The 14931-nt window shown below is 42.8% G+C and overlaps 1 protein-coding gene across 2 annotated transcripts in view; it reads left to right on the top strand.

The window, feature by feature from the left end:
• SLC26A5 (solute carrier family 26 member 5) overlaps positions 1-14931 on the top strand; it is a 28216-nt gene that overhangs the window by 8777 nt on the left and 4508 nt on the right. The window contains exons 4-12 of one of the 2 annotated variants that reach the window (XM_039239103.1): positions 1058-1224; positions 1782-1946; positions 3905-4057; positions 5618-5700; positions 10130-10277; positions 11318-11431; positions 12704-12781; positions 13470-13565; positions 13772-13878. In XM_039239103.1, coding sequence (XP_039095034.1) covers positions 1058-1224; positions 1782-1946; positions 3905-4057; positions 5618-5700; positions 10130-10277; positions 11318-11431; positions 12704-12781; positions 13470-13565; positions 13772-13878 — 1111 coding nt within the window. The remainder of the gene's footprint in view (positions 1-1057; positions 1225-1781; positions 1947-3904; positions 4058-5617; positions 5701-10129; positions 10278-11317; positions 11432-12703; positions 12782-13469; positions 13566-13771; positions 13879-14931) is intronic. The other variant, XM_039239104.1, reaches the window with a different exon arrangement.

Here is a 14931-nt window from a genome sequence, read left to right on the forward strand (position 1 = left end):
CATTTGGATCTCCAAGGTCTGCATTGTGCCAAAGAAACATTGTGTTTGTTACCAGAACCTCTGCTTAATAATAACTTTTGTTACTGATACTGCTTTAGAAGAATACACTCCCCCCAGATTTCTAGAACTAATAGCTTTCTTACAGTCTTGGCATAAGGAAAAACGACAGTTTTCTTGTGTAAAAAGAGCAAATTGTTGAAATCTGTGAAACAAGTACTTGAGCTCATAATACACTTTGCTTGTATCTAATTTTTCTTTTTGTTTTATTTTATTAGTGGCACTGTGTGTTCCTAATTACTGTGCACGTATTGCATTTTCATCCTGTTTTAGGCCCTGGATTGTACGTGGTTTTTCCCCCGTGTATTTAGGATAAGATTCATACAGATTTTGCAAGAGTGTTGATGCATCATAAGGCTGCCACCAGCAGACACACACACACACACAATGTTTCCAGTGTCTGGTTCTGGGTAACAAACACCCCCCAAATGTAGCAACTTAAAATACTTGTTTTCCATTATGTTGCACAGTTCCCATAGGTCAAGATTTGGGAAGCGCTCATCTGGGCCATTCTGGCCCAGGGTGTGTGGTGCAGTTGAGAGTCCCAGGGGAAGCTTCTCTCCATGTGGTCCTAACTGAGCTCTCATGCTCAGCACCCCGGCATAAGCAGCTATCACAGCTGTCAGCTGGAAGCTGCATCACATTTGTCCCCTAGCCTCAGTAGCCATGCAGTATCAGTTGGCTGCATTCTTTTGGCAGCTAGCTTGTCACAAGTCCATCCAGATGCAAGGAGAGGGGAATTATACTACCTCTTAATGGGCAAATAAATGTCCAGGTTCTAGAAGAGTACATGGGGTGGAAGATACAATCATGGTCATGTGTAGAGAATACGACCTGTCCATACACAGCTTACACATAAACCAGGAGCCAAGGCTTAAGGAGGGCAGGGCAGTTTTATGTCAGTGATGAGTTAATGACCTCACCTGAGTCTCCTTGAGTACCAGCAACAGCCATGTGAGATACACTGAACAGGACTTCCCTAATGCTTCCTCATTTTCAGGTCCATTTGCTGTTATTAGCCTGATGATTGGTGGTGTGGCTGTTCGATTAGTACCAGATGATATAGTTATTCCAGGAGGAGTAAATGCAACCAACGGTACGGAAGCAAGAGATGCCTTGAGAGTGAAAGTCGCCATGTCCGTGACCTTACTTTCAGGAATTATCCAGGTAGTATTCACAGACAGAGAAATGGGCTGTCATTTGCTCAGTTAATAGATATCTTTTGAGCCCTCGTGGCTGGTCTACGTGGTGGGCAAGGTCAGCCAGCCAGGGTCCAGAGCTCAGAGTTCCAAGCGTTCAGGACACCAGTCCCCTGCATGCCTTCCTTAAAGTAGTGTTTATTAGGAACTAGCAAGCTTCAGTTGCATCCTTTAGAGATTCCAAAAAGCAAGAAAAGTTTAAAGCAGTAGTGATTAGTAATTAGTAATCTCTTATCTGCTTGGAAGAAACAGGAGGTGACCTTGACTAAACATGTCCCCAGTTCCAAGGAACAGGGAAAATACAAGTGTGCCCTCTGCTCCGTGGAGCTCCAAGCCACTGCAAACCTTCCCTTGTTTTCTGCATAACCACTGATGTGCAAACTACTTAACTGCTGCATATGCAAGGTTGTCCTGTTAGAAAGTGGTCCAGAAAGAACTTGTGTATGTGTTCTGTTGGTTTTAACTTCCTGATCCATCATGTGATTTATTTGTTTCTTTGTCATTAAAAAAAAAAAAAAAAAAAAGTTTTGCCTAGGTGTCTGTAGGTTTGGATTTGTGGCCATATATCTCACGGAGCCCCTGGTCCGTGGGTTTACCACTGCGGCTGCTGTGCACGTCTTCACCTCCATGTTAAAATACCTGTTTGGAGTTAAAACAAAGCGGTACAGTGGGATCTTTTCAGTGGTGTATGTAAGTAAGCTACTTCCTGACTTACTGCCGCTGCTTTTTCCTTCTGTATTTTCCCCTTCTCTTTTGTATCTCTTTTCCTTTCAAGGCTCACTTTTCTTTTTTCCAAGAATTAAAATAAAATGGAAAAGATTTCATTTTTCTAAGACTTTTCTGAGAACCCTACAAGGGGAATTAAACCTTAAAGTCCCATTTTATTAACATGTGATACCTCAGAAGGAATTTTTTATTAGATCTTTACTTGGTGCCTGCCTTCACCCTAATTAGCTGAAGAGACTGCTTTTTCTTAGAACCAAATTGTGTTTCTCTTTGGGAACTAATATGATTTAAAGGTATTATGCGAGAACACATCTCTCTGAAACTGCTTACTCAAGCAGGCAACAAAAGTATGTTAAATCTATAAAAGATTTAACTAACACTATTACCCATTTAATCTAATAAAATATATGTAGACCCTTACACCCAACTCTGAAAAAATATAAATTATTTGCAGGCGTATAGGGAACAATGGTGAGAACTCACTGTGTTGAAACTGAACAGAAACTCTAAAAATTCAATTATTTTTTCACATAGTGCAACATAATTAGCAATCAATAACTAAATATAGCTTTAAAACCCCCATACATCCTGCTTCTAAAAATCCTGCTTCTAAATATCCCCTGAATAAGGAAGAAATTGTCAAATAATTAAAAGCAAATAACAATTAAGATACTACATATCACAAGTTCTGAGCTGCTGCTAAAGCTAACCTTGCCCAGAAGGACCAGTGGCCTCTGTAGGTATTTCTGTGCCCGTCACCATGCTGGGCAGAGCAGTGGGTGAGCAGAGACGGCCCTTGCACTCTTAGAGCCCACAGTCCAAAGAGAAGACAGATAGTAAACCATTAATTGCATCAATATGTAATTAATTACAGATTGTCTTAAGTGCTATGAAAGTTGAATAGGGAGACATTTAGATTAGGAGTCTAAGAAAGTCACTGTGAGAAAGTGACGTTTAAATTGGGTCCTTGATTGATTAGGAATGGAATCAAGCTGTAGGAACATTCCCTAAATTAACAATTCTTCGTTTCCCATTGTTGATAACATGCTTCCTACTCTGAGATTTCTCTCAATGCCTTGTCAAAAAAGAAATAGAGCAGATAAGCACTGAGTGTGCTCTAGACATTGACAGGCAAAGTGTGGAGCCTGGGCTCGGTGTAACCTACTCTCCCAGAGTCCAGTGAGTACTGAACATATATTGGGTGCTGAGGCTGCAACCCTGGGATAAAATTAAGTGGCTTTCTTTTCTGAGTCTCTGGGCTTCTTCCAAACTTCAGCACTCTCTTGTCTTAGAAGTATTCCTGATCCCTCTTTGATCTGCTAACCATGACTTCCTTCTCCCTCTTTCACCTCCAAAAAATCTTTTCTGTGTATTTACCTTTGCATTATTTTGCTGATATCATCCCCTAATCCTTCCCCAATGCTCAGGACTCAGCATAAGGGATACTTTACTAAATATGGTAATAATACATTGAGCCAGAACCGAATAAAGAAAACACTATACTAAAGATTGTTGGAAGGGCACCTGGATGGCTCAGGCATTTGAAGTGTCTGACTCTTGATTTCAGCCTGGGTTGTGATCCCAAGGTCATGGGATCAAGCCTGGTGTCAGGCTCCGCACTGAGCATGGAGCCTACTTAAGATTTTCTCTCTCTACCTCTGCCCCTCTTCTCTACTCGTGCTCTCTCTCTCTCTCTCTCTCAAAAATAAAAACTAAACAAAAGTGTTGGATAAGAATTACAACCATAAATCTGTATGACTGAGTAAAAATGCCTCCTAATTGTTGAGAGAGAGAGATTTTAGTCTGAGAAGTTTAACTAGAAAGGTGCAGTGAGGGGATGGCTGGTGTGAATTCATGCACTAGTGTCTGTCTATTCAGGGGCCATTGCCTGATGTAAACATCCAGTGTTTGCTGTGTTACAGAGTACAGTTGCTGTGTTGCAGAATGTTAAAAACCTCAACGTGTGTTCCCTAGGCGTCGGGCTGATGGTTTTTGGTTTGCTGTTGGGTGGCAAGGAGTTTAATGAGAGATTTAAGGAGAAATTACCAGCTCCCATTCCTTTAGAGTTCTTTGCGGTAAGTGAACTTGGGTCACAGGTGCCTAGCCATTTGGGTGAGGGATTTGGACAAGGGAGGAGCAAGGAAGTTCTACCTTTTTTTCTCCCAGTTCTGCCAAGAGAAAGTTAGAATTTGTCAAGGAGAACTTTCACAAATACACGGACAACGAAGAAAATCTGTTAGGGTGGAGGCAGGGATGATTTTGAAAATCTAGATGAAGGCCATCCGTAAAAATTTTAATATGACTTACCTCTGAGTGATGAGTTGATGGAAGATTTTGCTTCCTCAAAATTTTTATTGTCTGATTATTTTATAAATGAACACCTATAACTTTAATCACTTGAAAAAATTAAGCTGTCTCCATTTTGAAAGGAGCAAGAGACAAAGGTTCCCAGACTTTCTTGCTTCCTGGCACTCCTGTGCCAAAAGAAATACCTAACAGTTCCATTTATTAAGTAGTTAGGTCCAAACAGTTTAATACATATTTACATCTAACAACTTGGGAACTATTATAAAAATAATGCACATGCATTGAAATACTAAATATTTATTACATTCTTAAAAGACCACAATTGCTTATTAACAATGTTACCTTATTATTGGTTCCCTGAAACAGTCACCACTGCGAGGGCCTGGCTGCCTGCCCTGGCCAGCCCTAATTCTCAACTGAGTGATCCACCCAGAAGGTTCTATAGCAACAGTTCTTCAAGATGAAGAAAATTGCTTTCTCTCCTTGCTATTTTTTCCTTGCACTTCAGTAGGGGTTGTATTTTACACACCAACTAAATCTATGCCCTGACCATCCAGGAGGGCTCACACACAGGAGCACTGTGACCCTGGCTGTAACTGAGAAGGGAGAAGGCCACTGCGGGGTGCTGGTGGAGGCCTCTCACCACAGTTGGCGCTGCCAGCAGGGTTGTGGATCCAAACATCCATTTTATAATGACACCCTGTCAGTAAACTACCCTCACAATACACTTGTCAGCATCCCTCGTTCATGCCACGTTAGCCAGAAACTCAACTACACAAGGCAAAGCCAGCTCCTGAAAGGTTTTATGGCTCTTTCTGTTCACAGTCAGCTAGCCAAACACCTCAGCACTGACCAGAGCAAAATAAAGAGAAAAGAATTCCAGACCACAAGGAAACTATAGGGTCCATTTTACTTTGGTGGGGAAGAGCCATTAGAAGTTAGGAATGCCAGGGGCGCCTGGGTGGCTTAGTCGGTTGAGCGTCCGACTTTCGCTTGGGTCATGATCTCGCGGTTCGTGGTTCGAGCCCCGCGTCGGGCTCTGTGCTGACTGCCAGCTCAGAGCCTGGAGCCTGTTTCAGTCTGTGACTCCCTCTCTCTCTGACCCTCCCCTGCTCACGCTGTCTCTCTCTCGTCTAGAAATAAATAAAAATATTAAAAAAAAAAAAAAAAAGAAGTTAGGAATGCCAGAAGCTAACTATAATTCTTTTCAAACCGCAAGTTGAACGGGAGAGTAGATTTTGGCTTGGCTAACAAATGATTTGAAACTCACTTTTGTGGCGGTTGAATTTTCATCGATAAAGGCACCTGTGGATTTGTGTCTGTTTTAGGTGGTGATGGGAACTGGCATTTCAGCTGGGTTTAACTTGCAAGAGTCGTACAATGTGGATGTCGTCGGAAAGCTTCCTCTGGGGTAGGAGAACAGTTTTAAGTGACGGTGTGACTTGAGTAACCAGATAGATCTATTATCGTTTTTAACTCCTGCTTACAATAAAAAAATCTCTTTTTCTACATACCAAAAAGTTGAAGCTTTGGAATTTTTTGCTTTTTAGCATGTATGTGGCTTTGTGTGTGTGTGTGTGTGTGTGTGTGTTAAAAAATACATAAAATTTATCATTTTCATCATTTTGAAGTATATAGTTCAGTATGTTAAGTATATCCACATTGTTGTGAAATAGATTATCTGTATCACATTTTGTTTATTCATTCATCCAACAATGGACATGGCTGTGCAAATATGTCTTCAAGACCCTACTTGTTCTTTTGTATAAATACTCAGAGATGGGATTGCTGGCTCATCTGCTAGTTCTATTTTTAACTTTCTAAGGAACTTCCATTCTATTTTCCATAGTGGTTACACCATTTTACATTCCCAAAACAGTGGGATGCAGTGTTTTCTTTTATTTAGCACTTCTTGGTTTTTAAAATCTCTCCTTAGGCAGCATAGGAACTAAGAGCAAAAAGACCTAAATCTAGCCAGACAGTTACTAGCTGTGTGACCTTGGGCAAGTCACGTCTCCTCTCAGAGCCCCAGTCTCTTCCCCTCCAGTTAGCACGGCAGTCAATGCCTGTCTTGAGGGTAACTGTGAAGCTCCTGGAGCTAGTGTGCATAAAACACCTGGCACGCACCTGGGAGCATTTAAAACATAACTAGAAGTTCTGTGGCTCACTATTTCAACAAAGTTCCTAGTTTCTAGTTTCTTTTTCAAATTTTTTCAGATTTTCTATTTCAAATGATACATTCTTCATTACTATTCTTTTACCGAATTCCACATATACAAACTTTTACTGTTCTCAGGGTGCCTGGGTGGCTCAGTAGGTTGAGTGTCCTATCTTGGTTTTGGCTCAGGTCATGGTCTCGTGGTTCGTGAGATCAAGCCACATGTTGGGCTCTGTGCTGACAGTGCAGACCCTGCTTGTGATTCTCTCTGTCTCCTTCTCTCTCCTTCTCCCCTGCTCACAAGCTCTTTCTCTCTCCCTCTAAATAAATAAACACTTTTTAAAATTTTACTATTCTCTCTATATTTGAAGGAGCTAGAGTAACTATGAGCTTCTCCTCACCTCACTCTGCTCCTCTCTTACATGCTCTGCCTGTCTCTGCATCTCTCTGTGTGTCTCTGTCTTTCTCTCTTTTGTACTGTCTCTTTTCCTTGCCACCTCTCTTTCCAGATGAGCAGAATCAGATGTTTGCCCAGGTGCTGGGCATTTATGAACCTGGCCTTGCCTCTGGTCCCATCTAAGACTCTCCCGGGAGGCACAGGGGCAGAAACTGCTCTTGAAGCCAGAGTTCACCCCCAACACCCAGAGCAAATGTTGAAGATGGAAGAATGCAGTCCACTTCAGAACAATGGATTATGGTTATGAACATACCACTTAAGATTCCTTATAAAGGTATAGCCCAGCAATAACACTTGCTTTTCTATTTGGACTTACAACTCATAAAATTCTTTTATACCCAGCACCTCAGCTGGTGCCCACAATAACACTATTGACGTATATGCCATCCCCACTTTACAAGATAAAAAAGTTCATCGATTTAGCATATGTTTATTGGGTGCCTGGTGTGTGCCAGGGACATGGCCGTTAAAAACAAAAGTAGCCATGCAAGCAAAATGTGTCTGCCTTCATGGAGCCTCCAGGAGAACGGGGGAAGGAGAGAGTGCTGTGAAGATGAGGGAGGCCAGTAAGTGATGGGCGGGGCTCGGGTGACTGTGTAAGGTAGGCTATCAGAGAAGGTGACATTTGAGAGACACAGATGAGATTCAGTGACTCACTGGTGAGCCCCAGCCTGGACCCAGAATGCAGTCATCCCATACTCAGTGGTTGGCTGTTTCCATTACCTCACATCTGGGTCTCTAACATAAGTAGTCATGTGATAAACATTAGTCTTTGACTAGATCCAATAGATAATTCTATTCAGTTACCAGTCACAGATAATTTGATTACTTGTGAACTCTTACATTTAGATTTCTCCTTTTAAAAATCCACCAACCACCACAATTTCTACCCAGATCTTCCTTTCCCTGTTGCACTGCACCCAAATACGTTGCTTTTCCTCCATGTGTGAGAACCATACTATAAAGGAAAAACAGATTTTACCTTTTCTAAAACTTGACTACCCTTTCTGGAACTTTGCCCAAAACAGAGCAGGAAACAAAGAATGCTTCCCTAACTACATATCTACATAAAATCATACTCTTTCAGTTATCTGTGAGTCTTACTGCTGGATAACAAATAGCTCCAAAACAAAGTCTTAAAACAACATCCGGTTATTTGCTCACAATTCACAATCTAGGTAGGGCAGCTGATGCCCCTAGGGGCCTGTCACACAGCTGCAGATGTCTGAAGGTGTGTCTGGTGCCAGAGACTATACGAGGGCTTCACTCACGTGTCTGTTACCTCGGGTGGAGAGCTGCGGCGGTGGATGGTTGGCTGCCAGCTTCTCCCCACGTGGTGACTCCAGCAGGGTAGCCAGACTCTTTCGTGTGGTGGCTCAGAGAAATGAGACAGAAAGGCAGGAGGTGCCAGGCTGCTAAAGATGCTCATATACCTTCACTTGTACCACATCCAATTGGTCGAAGCCAATCACAAACCAGCCCAGTTTCACTAGAGGAAAAACAGATTCCTCCTCTACATGGGGGAAGCAGCACCCACAAGTATGGGAGGAATGGTTGCCATATTTGAAAGCAAATTACTACATTTATCTATACACACATAGTACAATGTCCAGAAAGTGACCATTGCCTTTTTATGTTTATTTTTGAGAGAGAGTGTACGCGGGGGAGGGGAAGAAAGAGAAGGGGACAAAGGGTCCAAAACAGGCTTATGCTGACAGCAGAGAGCCCGACTCAGGGCTCATGAACCATGATATCATGACCTGAGCCGAAGTTGGATGCTTAACCCACTGAGCCACCCAGCTGTCCCGACAGTTAACTCTTAAAGATCCCAGCCATGGCAATATACCCTGTTTCTTGGTTTACTTTCCTTAACTCATTCCAAAATAAATTCTTTTCTCACATATTCTTATTCTGCACTCCCAAATCTGCTGCAAGGGCTTCCCTCTTGGCTAGTGCTTCCATAGCGAAGAATAAGGGAAAGACAATAAGTTTTATAATCAGAACTCCTGGGTTTGACTCCCTGCTCTGTCTTGGGTAAATTACTTAACATCTGCAAGGATCCATTTCTTTTCACCTATAACTTACGATAATAATGGCACCTAACAAAATTGTTGTGAGGACAGATGACATAGGTCAAGTATATAGCACATAATATAGGTTTAATATACATTTATTTTTCCCTTCTCCCCCTCCCTTTCCCTTACCCCAGAACCTGAGACACCCCCTTCAGCACTGGGATGTGACACAGTATGAGAAATAGGTACAGGGAGGCAGGTTCTTAATGGTTTTTGTGGTACTTGGTGGATGAGCCATTTGACCTTAGTTTCACTATGCCTCATTTTCTTCACTTGTAATTGGGGAATATAGTGGTGGCTAGCTCACAGGGCTAGCGGAGATAAATAAGCACAGGACTTGGCAGAGGAGAAGCATCTAAAAAATTTGTTGGTATTGTAAAAAAAAAAATATATATATATATATACATATATGTATAGTACATGAATTTATTATTGTTACTATTGAGACCAGTGTCTTGAATTGGATCAGGTGCCCCTGAAAACCTCACTTGCCCCTTCCCCCATTCCATTTTAGGGAATCTCTATTCTGTTCCTTTAGGATAAAGGTTCCAAACTGTAAGAATGGACCATAAAAACTGTGTTCTCTGTTGGCCCCTCCAATTGCCCAGGACTCCCAGATGAGACCCAAGGAGTATAATCTTCATTGTTCTTTTCTCGTGTTAGAGACTCACCTCAAGGGGGCCTGAGAAGCAGAGTCTTTACTTGAAATAACAAGGGGGAGCAGTGTGGACAGTAGTTCTCCTCTGAGATGGCCCTTGTTGAACACCCTCCCTGCCCTGGAACTTGGGTTCGAATGTCTTGTGCCACCTGAGCGCTCTGCTGACCCTCTCCTCTTCCTGTTCTGTGTCTTACTTAACACCTACCATACAGGGTGTCATGAGGTATGATGTTACTCCTTTTCTAAATGGCATCTGATGTCTGCTGATAACCCATTCAGGTAGAAAGCCGGCACTCTAGCGTTGGGGCCTAAAAAGAGCCTCTTTTTAGGTGTGTCCAAGAGGGCGCTCCTTTTTGCCAAACCAGAGCAAACAAGTATCCAAGCATTGATCCCCTCATTTGCAGATGATGCCCTTCTGAAATGCACCTCTCTGGTTGCATGTTTTTCCCTAGTGGTCACAATATTCGGGTTAAAGTCAGCTTGACCTTTCAGGCTACTACCTCCAGCCAACCCGGACACCAGCCTCTTCCACCTTGTGTACGTGGATGCCATCGCCATAGCCATTGTCGGATTTTCAGTGACCATCTCAATGGCCAAGACCTTGGCAAATAAACATGGCTACCAGGTGGATGGCAATCAGGTAAAAATCATTAATTCCCTGCAGTTGTTTCACAGTGGTTTAATCATCCTGCTGATTGTTGGATTGTTGGATTTCTCTGTCTTGTTAGAAAAACTTCTCGTTGGATGATGGAGGTGTTTGAAACATGTATTTATGCAACACTACAATTTTTTTCATTATTTATGTGCCTTAGATCATCGGAACACTGAGGTGCAGAGTCCTACCTCATGTCACAGGTGGGGGTCCTGGAGGAAGATGAAACCTCTGATCGGAGGCTCTCAGTCTGACACACACTGACACATGTTGGCCCTATTTTTAAAGCTCACAGCCTAGGAAGCAAATGTTGTTTTGCTAGAACCGTTTCTACTCTATAGGAAGACTTCTCTGTTCATTAAACTTGGAACATATGATTCATCACTCAAACTCCACATTATATTCTTTGCCACCTCCTTTTATAACTACCAACTTACTATCTACAGATAAGGTACTTAATCTGAATTCCATGAGCCATCATTTCAGCATGACAATGACTATTTTAACACACTGTGTTTCTAAGAGAAGATTAAATGCTCCGTGTTCACACAAGACACAGTGATCCAACAAGGAAGACCGGAAGTATCCCTGAGAACAGGAATCATTCACTGGTCCCAGGAGGACACTGGCATGTGTCAGAGAGCAAGAGACCAAGACATTTAAAAGATGCCAACGGTTCTATACACCAGTAACTTACTCATAACAAAAGTATTTTGTCCCTTTGCTGCAGTTTTCTTTAAAAAAACAAAAAACGCATTATTCGTGTAGGAGAGTGTGTTTGGGAAAGAGGGGACTAGATAGGGAGTGCAGTTTGTATCCCTGACAGAACAAGAACTCTTAAGTCTTTTTCTCCCACCTTAACTTATTCAATAATCCCTAATTTAAATTCACGCTAAACAAACTCTTTTATCTAAAAAGAGAAGGAAGAGACAGCCTCTGCTGTTGAAAATGTGTATTAAGTGGGCCATTGTGCCTCTTTTCCTGAAGAATGACTGAACTCTTGTGTGCTTTGTTTCCCCCTGGAAAAGGAGCTCATTGCCCTGGGCCTGTGCAATTCCATTGGCTCGCTCTTCCAGACTTTCTCAATTTCATGCTCCTTATCGCGAAGCCTCGTTCAGGAGGGAACTGGAGGGAAGACACAGGTGTGTACACAACTGGCCTCTGAGGACGGGTGATTTGGGGTGGTAAACTTTAAAATTTTTTGTAAGTTGATTTATTTTGAAAGAGAGGGAGAGCTGGGGAAGGGTGGAGGGAGGGAGGGAGAGAGAGAGAATCCAAGCAGGCACTGCCAGCCTACAGCTCAACGTGGGGTTCAATCCCACAAACCATGAGATCATGTCCTGAGCCAAAATCCAGAGTAGGACACTTAACCGACTAAGCCATCCAGGTGCCCCTGGGGTGGTAAACTTTAATCCCTTGATTCTTTTCTGAACCCAAACAAAGCTGCTCTGTGTGAAGATTGATGCTCCATTGAGCTGTGTAATGAATCAGAGAAAGGCATGAATGGTGGAAGCAAATCCCAGGAACTGAATCTACAGGAAATAGCTATATTCTCCAGTTAAACTGAAAATTCTACAACACTGCTTCTACCAATAAGCCTCAAAGTTCAGACATGTTGTCATGAAAGCCTGGGAACTGGATATGGTCATGATACCAGCACGGTCCAGTAGAACCTACTGCAGTGACAGGAGTGTCCACTATTTTCCACCATCCAATATGACAGCCATGAGCCACCTGTGGCCCTTGAGCACTTGAAATGTGGGCAGTGCAACCAAGACCTGAATTTTTTTAATTGTATTTAATTTTTATTTTAAAAATGTAATAGCTGCATGTGGTTAGTGGCTAACACATCAGGCAGGAGAGTCTCATTTGACTATTGTCAGTCTTGGGTCAACACCATTATCTCCTTTCCTTCACCCCTGGCAAAGGCATTTTGAGCAGGGTGTTTAATCATTTCGGCTTCTATATAAAAGCTTTAAGAGAGGGATGCCTGGGTGGCTCAATTGGTTGAGTGTTTGACTCTTGATTTCCGCTCAAGTCATGATCTCAAGGTCATGGGATTAAGCCCTGTGTGGGATTCCACACTGAGCATGAAGCCTGCTTGGGTCTCTCTCTTTCTCTCTCTCGCTCTCTCTCTGTCTCTCCCCATCTGTCCCTCTTCCCCACTCACGCTCTGTCTCTAAAAAAAAAAAAAAAAAAAAAAAAACAAATAACAAATAAAAGCTGTAAGAGAAACCAAACTTCAGAAAGGGAACAGGAAGGAATATTGGTGGATGTAATAGTTTTGATGACTTGTTTGAACCCATATTTTCTTGATCTTCCTACAGTGATTATCAAAACACTAAGATTACCCTCTGCCCCCCCTCTTATTCGTGTCTCCTCAAAGCCCCTTCCATATGTCTTCTCTCATTCAGCTTGCAGGTTGTTTGGCCTCGCTAATGATTCTGCTGGTCATATTAGCCACCGGATTCCTCTTTGAATCGTTACCCCAGGTGTGTAGCTTAGACTTGGTGTGATGTTTTTCCAAGTGTAGAGATTTCTTTGTTTTATTTGTTTGTATTTTTGTGACTATCTCATGGGTTTTTACTGTAACCCTAGCAGGGTGGTGTGAGAAGGGGCCAAGGCTGGGACCAAGATCCTGCTCCACAATCTAAAATTCTACCCCACAGTCTGGGACCTTGGGAAAGCCATCTCAATGTTGCTGGGTCTCTGTTTCCTTGTCTGCAAAGTAGGGGGTCGGACTGATTAATCTCCAAGGTCGCTTCACTCTTTGATCTTCTGTGGCCTTATACTCCATTAAAAATCTGAGATGGCCTTCATTCCTAAGACATTTGTTTGCTGATCTATTTACTCTAGTAGAGATCAGGAACAATACAGAGTGGAGAAAATCATAATCTAGGAAGACCATGGGTGAACTGATGCCTCAAGTATCAAGTTTAATTCTGAACCTCTTGACCACCATGCAGGTTTGCTACTAGGATATAAGCCTGGTTTTCCAAGGCCCATTTTAGCTAACCGAGTCCTGAAAACCCAGGTGTTCATGGCTCCAAACGTCCCATCACTGCTGCATGGGAAGTGAGTGGGGAGAGGACGTGGGGAGGGCAGGAGGACAGTGAGGAGCCAGCGAAGGGGACTCTGGGGACACAAGAAGAGAGGCACCTGTCATGTGCTCTGTTTCAGGCTGTGCTGTCGGCCATTGTGATTGTCAACCTGAAAGGAATGTTCATGCAGTTCTCAGATCTCCCTTTTTTCTGGAGAACGAGCAAAATAGAGCTGGTAAGTTACATAGATGATTGTTAGGTTAATATGTCACAGCAACACGTGGATGATGCTAATAAAAATGTGAGAAAGCTCAATTAGTGCAGTTATTTGTTCTGTGTAGTATCAAGTTAGGCAAGGTTAGGTACTGTGTGTGTGAGAGAGAGAGACCCTTTGGAAATTTTTAGCATGATTCTACATAAAGCTTTCTGTCTTTTGTTTAGACCATCTGGCTTACCACTTTTGTTTCCTCCTTGTTCCTGGGATTGGACTATGGTTTGATTACAGCTGTGATCATCGCTCTGCTGACTGTGATTTACAGAACCCAGAGGTGAGTGCACAAATTGGGATGGATGTGATTGCCCTGCCTGAAATTGCAGTGTTGACTTTAAATATATTGTGTTTGCCAACTGACGCCATTAGACTGTAAGCATCTTGATTGTGGAGGTGATGTTCCCGGCATCCAGTACGGGGCTTATAGTGGGTATTCTCTGCAAGCTTGTTGAGAGAATGCACCCAGAAAAACAGCTAACGTTTGTGTTATATATCCTGACTCACAAAGCATTTGTGCATACCTGCTAAGAGGCACCAGGGCATTGAGGCAGGACCATGGAATGTCAAATCAAAGACCCTGAGCCACATTCTGCTTTGCCAGCCCCTCCAACATGGAACAACTCACTCTGCTAGGCCTTACTTTCTCATCCACACAACAGCAGAAATAAGCCTAGTACATTGGCTCTGATAAGGTAATATGAGGTGCTCAGGAAGTAGTATCTATCATCATTACAGTATCCAGCTTGAGCCAGATTGCCCTATAAGAAGGGGGTTTTCCAAAAATAATGTTTAAAATCTATTCAAACCAAAGTGAAGAAAACTTCTAGGCTAATTTGAGATTTTTCGTTTTCTCCCCACACCTCAGCTGACCACCACCCCCATGGGCCAGAGCCTCTTAGAGGAAACAAAAAGAAAAACTCCTCCCCTACTTTAGAATAAGAGTAGGAAGACAGTTCTGTCTACTCAGTGAATGAGAATTTGAGTTGCACATTCCCTGGCATAGCTTGAACTTAACACAGTTCACTTTTGCCCCCATCTTTAAGTGGCCAAGTCTTTTGTCCCAAACAGATTGGGAGAAGAGGGGTGTGAGTGTGTGTGTACGGTCTGTGTAGACTGAGGTATATGTGCTGTGTATGTGTGTGTCTTGCCATTTGGGGCAGGGTGTAGGGGCATGCCTGGAATGTCACTGGGATTGTGATACATGGGAGCCCTCTGCACAGGTACCATACAAGGATCAAATGTCCCTGAGTTCACTAGCAAGTCCATACGTGACACATAAACATGCCAGACCTCATGTTTAAACCACATACGGGGCCTCAATACACAGGTA

The sequence above is a fragment of the Hyaena hyaena genome, unplaced genomic scaffold, assembly GCF_003009895.1.
Source record: "Hyaena hyaena isolate Hyena2069 unplaced genomic scaffold, ASM300989v1 scaffold_152, whole genome shotgun sequence".
Lineage (NCBI taxonomy): Eukaryota > Metazoa > Chordata > Mammalia > Carnivora > Hyaenidae > Hyaena > Hyaena hyaena.